General features: G+C 40.1%; 1 protein-coding gene across 2 annotated transcripts in view; it reads left to right on the top strand.

Annotated features, from left to right (window-relative positions):
- The window catches only part of LOC108027917 (protein O-mannosyl-transferase TMTC1), a 54,980-nt gene that overhangs the window by 27,712 nt on the left and 13,388 nt on the right, over positions 1–13,880 (top strand). Inside the window, exons 3-4 of one of the 2 annotated variants that reach the window (XM_050885173.1) lie at positions 6,523–6,633; positions 12,868–13,405. In XM_050885173.1, coding sequence (XP_050741130.1) covers positions 6,523–6,633; positions 12,868–13,405 — 649 coding nt within the window. The remainder of the gene's footprint in view (positions 1–6,522; positions 6,634–12,867; positions 13,406–13,880) is intronic. The other variant, XM_050885174.1, reaches the window with a different exon arrangement.

Here is a 13,880-nt window from a genome sequence, read left to right as displayed (position 1 = left end):
GGGGCCAGGAATAAGGTCAACTTTTAAGCTGGGTGAAAAAAAATATGGGGGAAAAAGTGAAAAGTCATGGAAATTTCCGCCTTTGCAAATTCTTTTGCCCTGCGCGAGAGATCAACATCAAAGATGTGCCATTCCGATACTGCCAGCTAATTTCAGCGCCGTAAACATGACAACCTAATTATTTTTTCCATTCCAAATTCCACCCACTCTCGACGCCGTCGACTGTGCAGCTGTGATTAATGGAGGAAGCTCGACTGCGACATTTGCATACGAAATTGAAAATAAATATTTGCACTGAAAAATAAAAAGGAGCCAGCGACAGAAGGGAGCAGCTTGCTAATTGCACTTTGACTTTTCGAGCGTGTCCTTACCCGTATTCTCCGCCATAAACTAAAAGTCACGACCTGGGAGTATCCTGCACTTGCTAGGCTTTCTGAAGCATTAAAAATATTCCTTTAAAACTACTTTTTAAATGAAACTTATTTCTCACAAACAGAGATTTTTGCGTCCAGTCCAGAGACGCAATCTCTGCAAATGTTGCCATTACAGCTGGCGTTCCCCAAGGAAGCGTCTTAGGACCGCTACTGTACTCCATCTTTACAGCAGACATCCCCAAGCCAAGCTATGAAGAAATGACCTACGACAACAGCAAAATGCTGCTGGCCAGCTTCGCTGACGACGTCTGCTTTCTCAGCTCCTCGAACAGTGAGACCGAGTCTTCACAAACGCTGCAAACCTACCTCAACGAATTCGAGAAATGGGCCACGGCGAACAATATCAAAATCAACGAAAGTAAATGCGTAAACGTTTGCTTTACGTTACGCCGAAAAACAACTCCGGTGGTCCACATTAATAATGTGGACATAGAGCAAGCGACTAAGGCGAAATACCTAGGCCTCACACTGGACAAACGCCTAACCTTCCGAGAACATATTGCCAGAGTCGTCAAAATGTGCAACCTAAAGCGGAACCAATTATTCTGGATGCTAGACAAGAAAAGCAAACTATCTCTAAGATGCAAGCGGCACATTTATCAACAAATCATCGCACCAACTTGGAGATATGGAATCCAAATTTGGGGAGTGGCGGCTGCGTCCCACCGAAAGCGTTTCCAAACCGTCCAGAACAAAACATTAAGACAAATCACTGGCTGTGAGTGGTTCGTTAGCGGCCAAACGCTTCACAATGACCTAAACCTGAGTCTTGTTGAAGACCAAATATCGTTCTTCTCAAGCAGGTACAACGACCGTCTAACTGCCCACCGTAATCGTCTAGCCCGGAGATTACAGGGGGCTATCCCAATTCGCAGGCTCAAAAGAAGACATTTTGGGCTGCTCCTAAGAGACTAATATGAATATATTATTTACTTGAAACTAGTCGTAATTTGATCTACTCCTATATACCAAGTTGAAAACTAATTATAGTTTATAATTAAGAGATTATTTACTTAAGAAAACATTTAGGTTAAAGGCTTTAATTAGATCTGTTCCTGGATTATATTAAATAAAGATGTTAATTAAATTAAAAAAATGAAACTTATCTCGTTAAGCTGTCGAAAAGTAGGCAAACATATTGTTTTCAAAAGTCTAGAAAATAAGCAAATGCGTAAACGTTTGCTTTACGTTACGCCGAAAAACAACTCCGGTGGTCCACATTAATAATGTGGACATAGAGCAAGCGACTAAGGCGAAATACCTAGGCCTCACACTGGACAAACGCCTAACCTTCCGAGAACATATTGCCAGAGTCGTCAAAATGTGCAACCTAAAGCGGAACCAATTATTCTGGATGCTAAACAAGAAAAGCAAACTATCTCTAAGATGCAAGCGGCACATTTATCAACAAATCATCGCACCAACTTGGAGATATGGAATCCAAATTTGGGGAGTGGCGGCTGCGTCCCACCGAAAACGTTTCCAAACCGTCCAGAACAAAACATTAAGACAAATCACTGGCTGTGAGTGGTTCGTTAGCGGCCAAACGCTTCACAATGACCTAAACCTGAGTCTTGTTGAAGACCAAATATCGTTCTTCTCAAGCAGGTACAACGACCGTCTAACTGCCCACCGTAATCGTCTAGCCCGGAGATTACAGGGGGCTATCCCAATTCGCAGGCTCAAAAGAAGACATTTTGGGCTGCTCCTAAGAGACTAATATGAATATATTATTTACTTGAAACTATTCGTAATTTGATCTACTCCTATATACCAAGTTGAAAACTAATTATAATTTATAATTAAGAGATTATTTACTTAAGAAAACATTTAGGTTAAAGGCTTTAATTAGATCTGTTCCTGGATTATATTAAATAAAGATGTTAATTAAATAATTAAATAAAAAAAAATAGAAAATAAAAAAATATACTGCATAGTTTTAGGTAATCTAAAAAGTGATAAAACCCTTGAAATTTCATTGGCACTCCGAAAAAAATATTTAAAATATGCATTTAAGACAGCGTAGCTCCTAATTTTACAGGCTTTAAAACAAAAATGTCACATATTTCACAAGTACCGAGTATAAATACATCGTCACGATATGTACACCATCGTAGATACAAGGACAGATGGCTCGCGTCTGGCGCAGGAAAATTAGCAAAGTAATTCGCGACGCCAGCTGAGGAGCCTTTCGTCAGGACCTTGAGGCCTCTTCATGTCAGCAGACAGGACACGTCTGGAGGGTGCTCGATGTCCTCGTTTTGCTCGCCTCCCCCACTTTTCCTGGCTTTTCCGTGCTTTTCCCGCTGCCTTCCGGCTGTCCCCGTCTTTGGCGCCATTTGATTAATATATACTTGCCGCTCGTCGTCCTGTGATTGTCTCGCTTTATTTTCGACAATCGAAATTAATTGGACTGCTTGAGGAGGTCCTGTCTGCGCTTTGTTCTTAACTTTCAGCCCAACACCTGGCGGCGTCTGTCAGGGTTAACTTTGCCGCGGAAACTCGAAGGTCCCATACCGCCTGGAGCTCTGTCTGAGGGGACAACAAACGCAAAGCTTAAAATGCAAAAATCAATAAATTTAATTAAAGCGGTTATTTAAAATATCGGCAGGGAATTAAGGGTTTTAGGGGATGTCATTAGGCCGCCGGTGGAGAGGTAATCCGCTGCCTGTGTAGCGGAAATATGTTTAATTTGAATTGAATGATGTTTAAATTGATTCAATTAAATTGTTCTTCTGCGGCTACCGTATGAACTTTGGAATAGGACTTTTAGTTGAACACTAAATATATGATAAATCATTACCATTAATATTTATAGCATAAACATATCATTTAAGAGCCATTAATTAAACACAAGAGTGTTTTATATTTTCAATCAAAAAAATCAACAACGAATTTAAATTTTGTGGTTATCGCATCTTGAGAAATTGTATTCTGATAAAAAATAATTAAATTTAAAACGAGTGCATTAAAGTCATCTGACCTTAAGGTTTTTAATTTCAATGACACTTACTTTGCTCTGGTTGTTCCGATTTCCATCTTAGTCAGCCTAATTTGAACCTTATAAAGTTCATTCCCATTTATGATACCATATATGGGTCCCGAAAATGTTAATATCGATGAGTTTGCATCGACGTTTAGCTATTTTCATCGAAAATCACTTTGGTATTTTGTGGAAATCATTATATTTAAGAGGCATATTCCGGCAAACTATCGTTCTCATTCTCGACAATGCCAATCAGATGCATCCCCTGGGCCAGAGAGCCCATCATCATGCCAGGCAAATGACGGCCATTCATACGACCCTTCCAAAGATGTATATATATGCCATAATAGAGCCTGTGTATTCATATTTACTATTTGCGTGGGCGTCATTAACGTTATTAGAGATCATTAGCAACGTCATGGGGAAGCTAAAGAGGGCGACTCCTTATATGGGTACAGTTTGCTCCTTGAAAGGATGTGGTTGTGTTTAGTCCTGAGTGTGGGAGACGAGGGAAAAGCTAAAATCCATCAGCTTTTACGCATAGCAAAATGGAGAGATGGGCCCTGAAGATTTACTGAATGTAAGCTAATTCGGTTCTTGGAACTTAAGGTCTTAAATGAACTGGAATCATACCTAGCTATCTTATTATTATGGATATTATAATTAAAGTCAGAACAGTATTTGTTCAGTTTCAAACATATGGTATTAATTAACGTAATTCCAAAGACAGAAAACCGCAAATTGGCTGGGAGCAACAATTAATCTGGACCCGAAGAAAATATGTGCAGGTACTGCAGCTGGAGAAAATCCGAGGCTACGGACAGGAAAAGCAAACAAAATTGCCGCGATGCACTGACAGGGAATTTATCACTAAAAGAAAATTTTTTCTGTTCTTGATTCTAGCAATAAGAAAATTAAATTCAAGAGGTAATAAAATATATTTAAAAATAGATAGTTTCAAATAAAGATTGTTATAAAATATTTAATAGACATTTATTCTCCAATTACTGTATGTAGATAAGTCCTATATCGATTTGCTATATATTTTTTAAATTTATAATTAACCATTTTATTTTTCTTGCTTGTGAAATATATCTTCCATAATAAAACATCACACTTCACCTCAGTGCATTGTTGTAGAGCCCATTGTCAATTGCAAACGGTGCGAACTTAATTTCGTTAGCCCGCCGCCTCCCGCTGCCATCTGAATGCGAATCTGAATCTCAATCCGTATCCGAATCTGGATCAGAGTCGCAGTAGCAGTCGCAGTGTACATACGTGGGCCAAATGCCTGCCAGAAATCGTCTGCAATGTGCGAGATAACAATTTTCGTGCTCTGACCAAGGCAGTTGGTCCGAATATCCACCCACCGAGCCATCGACCCACCGACCACACTCATTATTCGTAATGGCGCTGATGGTGATGATGACAACAGCACCGCCATGGCCAACACCACCAAGAGCAGATGAAATGATGGTGCGGAGGCGGATTGGGGTCGGAGTCGAGGACTCCCCCCCTGGACAATGGGAATGCCATTGCCGTATTCTGCATTTCAGAGCTTGTATTCCCGCATTGCATGTTGTGTGTTTCGCTTGGCAGGACGATCCAGAATGTCGTCGTAACATTTAATTTCCGTCAACGGGCATTGGTGACTGGGAGGAAAGGGGTTTTTGGACCAGGGGGCTCTGTAGATGGCTTCCACGTAGACACAACATGTCTGCGGCTAATATAAAGCGAAGAATGCCATGACAAACGAGTTCAGCCAGAACAGACACGCTGACCAAAGTGAATGGAACTACAGCAGCGATGATGATGATGATGAGGTTGAGGATGATGGGCGATGTTTGTACGGCCGAGGCTTATCCATTCCACTGCGGCAATAATCATTAGGCATGTGCATTAGGGTTTGTTTGCATTCAACAGTTTTGATTGCTGATTGTATGGGGGCTCGATGGCCGAAAATAGGTGGGTTATTGGGGAAAGCGTTTCATATAGAGGCAATTAGGTTTTTATTAACTGGTATCATGGTGTTATCAAATCGCTTAGTCTTGTTAGTAATACGCTTAAGCGCTGAATAATTGTTTTTCATTGTTGTTTTTAATTAATCTTTTTTTTTTTTTTTTTTTTTTTTTTAATTAACATCTTTATTTAATATAATCCAGGAACAGATCTAATTAAAGCCTTTAACCTAAATGTTTTCTTAAGTAAATAATCTCTTAATTATAAATTATAATTAGTTTTCAACTTGGTATATAGGAGTAGATCAAATTACGACTAGTTTCAAGTAAATAATATATTCATATTAGTCTCTTAGGAGCAGCCCAAAATGTCTTCTTTTGAGCCTGCGAATTGGGATAGCCCCCTGTAATCTCCGGGCTAGACGATTACGGTGGGCAGTTAGAAGGGATATTTATAAATGTAAATGTAAGTGTGAATTATAAAGGTGGCCAAAAGAATGCAACACTATTTTGTCAAGACTGATATTCGATAAATTCATATTTATCACAGCATACATTAAAGGCACCTTTGCGGGGTATTTCTAAAAGTTGGCCATTTTGGTGCGAAGACGATGGTTTGGTTAATTTATAAGTTATCTTTAAAATTAAAATATTCCCAAAAATATTTTTGCATCTAAGCCTTTGAAATTTTAACAGACAGCTTTCGAGTTCCTTACCAAATAAGTAAGACTCGAAAAATTCCTTTTAAATGTATTTAAAGAATTTCCAAAATTCCTTGCCGCCCCCCACCGCTCACCTTGAATTTGCTACACAAAGAAAAAATTAAGTAATTAAATCGTGCTTAAGGCCATCAGCAACGGCAGAAATAACAACAACAACAACATTGGCAGGATAAAAAAGGAAAATATGTAAATGTTGTCATAACGAAAATGCCGCAGAGAATGGAAAATGGCCCATCTGGACGAGTCGGAGGACCTGCCTTCGTGAGGATTAAGTGCTTTGTTCTTGCCGTTGCTGCAGGTTGAGAAGGACGAGGGGGCTTCGAGAATGAATTTCAGCATATATTTTATGACACTCGACTTTTATATTTATATTCTGTCTGGCTGACTGACTCACCGGCCCACTGTCTGTCTCCCTATTGCAGCATGTCACCGACTCTTTCCCACAAGGACTACGCAGGACTCGCCGGCTGCTCGGCACTCGCTTTTGTCCTGTACCTAAACACACTTAACGCTGGATTTGTCTACGATGACAGGTGAGAAAAATTTAACCGAATTAAAAATTCCATATGTCAGCAGCTTGACGAAGGTAAATGGCTTGGTTTGGTCTGTCTTGGTTTGGGAGCCTGGTCCCTTGGCTTTTCCGCTGATGGCCGAGAGCAGCGTTTTGTCGCCGAACAATAAAAAAAAAGAGAAGGCAACCGAAAAATACAAAAGTTTATTATTAATTGTGCGCCAAGTGCCGCCATTTATTTGATAAAATCGCCATCATAAATTCTCGGCCCGCCTAATTGTAAAACTTGAAGCAGACCAGTTGCCGGCTTATCGCCTGGGTATTGTTGATATACCATGAACGCGGGGAATCCCAGACCCCAGAACCCGATCCAGTGCCATTGTCAGAGTCAGACGGCGATGGAGCAAATTAAAAAACAAAATGTTGATTTATGCCCCTGAGCTGGGACTTCGGTCTCCTTCTTTCTCGCACTCACCTGACCGCATTGAAATGCTGCAAACGCAAACGAAATTACCCATAAATATCAAAAGTCATGTACAATGGACAGGAATTTCCCCAAGGACTCGCCCAGGTCCTGCCCCACCACCGCCACCACCACTGTACAATGGTCTAGCTCTGCAGCCAGGATTCAGGAGTCAAACCCGGGTGAGCTCTCTGACCATTCCGGCAAACAAGTGACTCCTGCTCGGCTCCCGCTTTCAACTACAATGCCGGCGAACAATTGTCCTGGAGGAGTTCGGGGGGGCATAAAGGAGTAGGTGTATAGGAATGAGAATGGGCTGGCCAAGTTATGCACAAAGTGCTCAGCTCCGATGTAGCTCGTTATTTTGTGCTGTCCAGAAAACAAGCGCAAAACTTACCGCCACACACACAGCATTCGGACAAATAATAAACGCAACTTATGTAACTCAGCTTCCCCTTTTTGCCACACAGAAAGTTGTATGCCAGTTTATGTTTTCTGCTCGGGCGGAAGGTCCTGCGGTCACTTTCACGCAGTTGCCAACACCAGTCGGAACCAGGGTCAGAAAAAGGCACTCTGCAAAAAATAAGTACCTAAAACGGTTATTTTATTCGTCAAATAAAAATCCTTTCTAAATAATGAATTTATGTCCACTGTCAATGTAATATATTAAAAACATAAATTATTATAAACCTCTTAAATTTAAAACGTTAAGTTAAAACTTAATTCCAAAATCAATGTTATTTTTTGCTGCATACTTTTAGACATATTATTACAAGATTTCAAACCCCCAACAACACCCCTTTTTAAAATATTGTGTTGCATACTCTTTAACATATTTTTAAATGATTTCAAAACCTTAATAAAAAAACGTTTTTAAAAGATTTTTTCCCAGTGCCAGAGCCTACCTATCGTTCGGTTCTTTCGTATGCTCTGCGGTGATCCCACAACATGGCCACTGTGACCACACGAGCCCAAGTTATTATTGTCAAGCCGGGCCAGACAAAACATGATTTATTAAATGGCAGAATTCCCTTCAATTTGTTTCCTATCAACTGGAAAAAGACCAATGGCTTGGCCTGGCGAAGGGGAAGAAATTATTTTGGCACAAGGCAAGCTCGAGGCTCTGCTGTTGGCAATTGTTAAAGAGAGATATGTGATTTTAATAAGTAATGCTCGCAAACTTTTTGATAAAGTGTGGTGATCAAGAAGTTGGCCAATAAGCGAACTAATGGATTACAATTATGTGTGATTGGTGGCGGTACTTTATTACTTATAAACTTTCATAGGTATATATATTTTCTCAAATACTTAAAATATAATTTTGCAGCTTTAAATAGCCCTCCTTTTATTGGTCATCCGATTCACACCTTCAACTTGATATATTTTCATTTTCCCAAAAAAAAGAAAGCCTCGCCAAACATCCCCCAATCTGCAGTCTACAATAATTTATGTGCCGTATTAAAAGGACAGCGGCAACAATAACAACAGCAACACCGGCTGTAAAAAATCAACAACAGGAGTAACAACGTTACGTATACGTAATTTTGATGGCACACAACCACCGGACGCTAGGCACTCCTCACAAGCGATGGGTGGACTGGGTGATGTGGATGGGTGGTTGAGTGGGTGTTTGTTTGCAACCATAGTAACAGAATTCTGAGCTCTTTTTTCTCTTGTACCTACACCTAGCTATATAAAATCGAAAATTTTCACTTTACATAAGCACAACGGCAGCAACAAATACAAATGTTGCGGGTAGCCAGGAAAATGGTCGGGGGAAAATGGAGGGCAGGCACAGAACGGAAGGCAAGAATGGTGTCCACATTCGGTGCTGATGCTATGATATATTGTCTTCAACAAAAGCCAACCACAGTCCTGTTTGGCTGTCCGTACTTTTGTGTGCGGCCCATGTGAGCCCCACAGTGGAGCAGAGGGCTAAAAAAGGTTTACCGAATTTGAATATTGAGGTAATTATAAAATAGATTTTTACTGATAATAAAAAGTATCTTTGAGATGTAAAAAAATTAGTAGACAGGGCTGAAAGAATCGCTTACTTTTTTAAAGAACTTATTTTAAGAAAATTTGCGTTCACTTTCTATAAAATTCTAGCATCTTAAAATTTATTAAATTTTTAAATAGATAAATAATAATTTAAAATGTCTTTAATCGCAATATTTTTTATATTATCATTTACTAAGAAAGATTCTAAGATTCACTTTTATTTCATTCAAGAGTTTTTCTTTTCATATCATTTTTTAACCCTTCGACACCACTGTGCACCGTGTGTGTTGCGGATGGCTGTTCCTCCTCGATTGCCTGAGACTTGGCTCCTGCTCCTCCGTCCCTCTTCAGGATCCTGATCCTGTCTCTGGCCTCCTGCTTGAGTTGAGAGTGAAAAGCGAACGATAACGGCAGCAACATGCCGCACTTGTAAGCTGCTTGAAGCCTTCCTTTGTTGTTGTTCCTTCTGCGCGCCCCTATAACACACCCTCAACACACCCACACCCACCAACAGCCCCAACACCACCCCTTCACCGTGTTGTTGTTGCCACTTCCGCCGTCGGGGGGTGTTGATGTTTTGGTTGTTGGCCTTGCTATTGCTATTCATTCACTAGTTACGATGATAAAGCACAAAAAAGCGAACTGCGGAAATTCTGCTGATGACGATAATGTTGACGCTGACTTCGAGGAGGTTGACTTCGAGACCCTTCTGGGTCCGGAGCTAAGCCCATCCCCCCTGTGTTCGTAATACCCGCAAATAGAAAGCTTTGTGTGCATCCGCCTCGAGGTATGCAATGAAATTTCTTTTCAGTATTTGAACGGTACCTTGGCACCGCCTTGCAAATGAGGCGTAGAACAATTTTCGGTTCGTTTATGTTGATACGGGAAGGCTGGGGAAACGCTTAGAGCTCTCAAAATAGTACACGCATCACCCAGAATTTACCCAAAGGCAGATCTCCGAAACAGCAGCAGTCACAGGACTAGGATCATCTCGGCACTGTTAACGGCACGTTTATTAAGAAATCTATCAAAGGAATCAACTAGGAGATCCAATTAGCTATATTATTAGGGAAAGTGAAATTGTGAGATGTACACAATAAGAATATCTTCTCTTCGAAGGTGCACTAAAATCATACAATATTTTAAATAAATTATAAATGTGTATGCAACGATTTATTTTGTGTTCGAATGTAGACGTTTCTTGATTTGCTGCCTACTTTTATACATCTACAAAAATGTATAAACATTTTTTAAATAGTTACAATTAAAAACTAACTTTTTTAATTATGTTCTGAATATTGTAGTGGTAATTTCTAGATAAATTACCATGTTATTTCACCCACAATTGTGCATAGCATGCGTGTATTTCCCAACTTAGCATCTCCTTCATCTGCGTTCTGTGCTTTTGCTTTGTGCTCTTCCGATAAGAATTTGTTTGCTCTCGACGACATTTTTGTGGCTGCTTTGGCGCAAACTAAAGGGATCTGCCGGGGCCGGGGTGGGACTGGATACTTCGGAATGCCAATTGAAATTGAAGTGTAGATGAGTGGGCTCCCACACCCGCATAGCACTCACTGAAAAGGCACCACCAACGCAGGTCCTTGGCAATAAGTCTGCCTTATAGTTGGGCACGTCTCTGCGGCGAATTTGTAAACCCAATTTGCGGCACCACCTTCCAGCACCACCACATCCTTCCTTTTTTATTACCATATTCTGGCATTGAAAGAGCTGCACCCACACACTCACTCACGTGCAATAAACCTTGCCACAATTCATATTTCCGGTCACCCATTCCAGGGCTTTCAAATTGGAATGATAAATAAAATATTAAATTGAAAACCGAATTTTTATTCAAAATGCTCTCTAACTTATGTGTTTGCATTTGACTTTTCTTTGGACTTTTTCCCCTGCCTTTCCTCGCAACGGCCTCCAGGCCTGGGCGTATATGTATATGTTGGCACAACCTTTGAACTTTTGTATACCCCAAAAGACCCTAAAACTACAGCTGGAGGATGAAAAAAGCTTAAATAAATATCTCCGAACATAAGTTCATTATTTAGGCAGCGGAAATTTAATTTACCATTTAGAAGTGAAACGATACCTTGGGCTTTTCATAAAAATTGAAGAGAGTGTAATCGAGGGAATTTTAATAAAATATTTAAACAAATATTGCAGATATATGCCAGGCATTAAGGGGCAAATATTTAATGTAAATATAATAACACCTTTGTCTATTTTGCAACAATGAACTATCCAAATTTGCTGCTTAAATAATTTTAGTTAAACATTTAACTTTAGCACAAGTAATTGATTAGGAAATTCATAATGCCATCTATTTCCCCTTGAAATAATTTAAGCCATCAAATAAGTTGACATTGATAGATAAACTGATGCAAAATTGACCTGAAAACTGGACGCAAAGCCCTTTGTGAAGTTGGAAAGTAAATTAATGCCATTTACTGGCTACATCTAAAAACTAATTATGCATAAAATGGCCAAGGTATTATTGCGAGCCCTCTATAAATTTCCACAAACAGGAGCTACAACGCCGATAACAAACTAACCCTGATTATATGGCCACCTGACCCGGAGCCACTGTGCCGGCCAAATCGATTAGGCCAACAAGGAGCGCTACAACGGCGAGGCAATTACCAAGGACCCGTCGTCCACCATACAATGACACAGGTCCTGTTTGTACACAGATATGGGTGTACGGCGATATACACACCGGTGTATCGGTGTGTGGTGTTTTACAACAAAGGCACAAAATACGCCAGCAATTAATCAAGCCGCAAGTGCACAGCAAGGACGAGGGGCGGCGGTGGCTAGGCAGAAGGGGCGGGGCCGGCGAGTCAACTGTCGCTTGGCACTTTAACAATATTTATGCCGAGTGCAAAAACAAAAGGACAATAAAAATGGGCAAACATGGAATTGCTAGGAGAAGATAAAAAGGACTAATACCCTTCCTTAAAATGGTATCTTTTATTTGCATATCATTGACATGGGGTGTAGAACGTATATGAATTTCCAACCAAACCAATAGATGTAAATTCTATAATACAACTTGAAAGACTTTAAAATACCCTTCATTAAAGAGGTAAATTTTATAAAAAGTTGCTAAGAATGTTTTATAATGCAATTATATTTTAAATCGTAAACATAAACATATTTATCTTTAAACTCAAAACGTAATTCTTATATATTTATACACAGACCATTATATAACCAACATGCCCTAGCCCAGAGTTCCAACCAATCCAAGTAAAAGCTGAATAAATAGAGCAAGGAGCGCAGGCACAAGTGGTCCCATAGAATTCAGGACTCTCCGATTTCGTGTTGCAGGAAAGTCGAGACGAAAGGAGTCAAGTTGAGGAGATCCGGCCACTTTGGGGAACTGGTAGAACAGTTAGGAGGTGCGAGAGATGAGGAGATAGACCAGGTCCTGGCTGAACAATTAATCATTTTAATTAATTGGACAGGTGTGCCACAGGTTGCTGTTGCCCATCCTCAACCATGAAATGTGAGCCGTGCACACTTAAGACATAACGACCCTCATAAAATCAATACTAAATATAGCTTATTATTACAAAATCCTAACGAGTTTTTTAAGAACAAATAAACATAACGAAAAACAAATAAACAATATTTTATATTAACGATTAAACTAAATCTAAAAATATAGCAAAGTGTTAGTAGTACTTAGTTGGAAGGCTAATCATATGGAATTATTTTTTAAATATTTTTATAAGTGTACCGGCATAAATCGCTATGATTTCCCCTTCATCATTGCAGACGCGCTATCCTGGCGAATGGAGACGTGACGGGACTTCGCCCCCTGGAGAATCTTCTGCGCAACGACTTTTGGGGCACTCCCTTGGTGGACAGTGGATCCCACGGCTCCTGGCGACCGCTATGCGTGCTCAGCTTCCGGCTGAATTTCCTGGCCGGCGGAATGACGCCCATGGGCTATCACCTGGTCAACGTAGTGCTCCACTGCGTGGCCACGTGGCTGGTGTTCCTGGTGGGGCGCACTCTGCTCCCAACCCGGATTGGAATCATGGCCGCCGGCGCTCTTTTCGCCGTCCATCCCGTCCACACGGAGGCGGTGGCCGGATTGGTGGGCAGGGCGGATTTGGCCGCCTGTGTGTGCTACCTACTTAGTTACCTATCCTACCGCCGGCACATGCTGAGCCGGGAGTGGGGATCCCTGGTCCTCACCATTATCCTGGCGCTGGCAGCACTTCTCTGCAAGGAGACGGCCATCACGGGGCTGCTGCTGTGCGGATTGTGCGACATCCTGTCATCCGTGGGACGGGAGAAAAGTGATAACGTGAGTGACTCAACCATTTTCTAAGGTTTTCTTTCATTTTGCTTGTTTTACAGTAAAACTTTAACTATAGGGTTATTATTAGCCTATAAGTTTTTATGTTTTTAAAATATGTAAGGATATTTCCATATAAAGAATCAAATACCTTTATGAAAAAGTATTTTTATAATTTATAGGTTTTCTTTTTCTCTAATTTATAATATTTTTTTATATGTACCCCTTAAATATGTAATTTAAATTATGTTTATAAATAAGATATTTTTTTTAATTTAATTAACATCTTTATTTAATATAATCCAGGAACAGATCTAATTAAAGCCTTTAACCTAAATGTTTTCTTAAGTAAATAATCTCTTAATTATAAATTATAATTAGTTTTCAACTTGGTATATAGGAGTAGATCAAATTACGACTAGTTTCAAGTAAATAATATATTCATATTAGTCTCTTAGGAGCAGCCCAAAATGTCTTCTTTTGA

Source organism: Drosophila biarmipes, chromosome 2L (assembly GCF_025231255.1).
Source record: "Drosophila biarmipes strain raj3 chromosome 2L, RU_DBia_V1.1, whole genome shotgun sequence".
Lineage (NCBI taxonomy): Eukaryota > Metazoa > Arthropoda > Insecta > Diptera > Drosophilidae > Drosophila > Drosophila biarmipes.
Note: the sequence above shows the minus strand (reverse complement) of the source record. Positions and strands in the feature narration are given on the sequence as shown.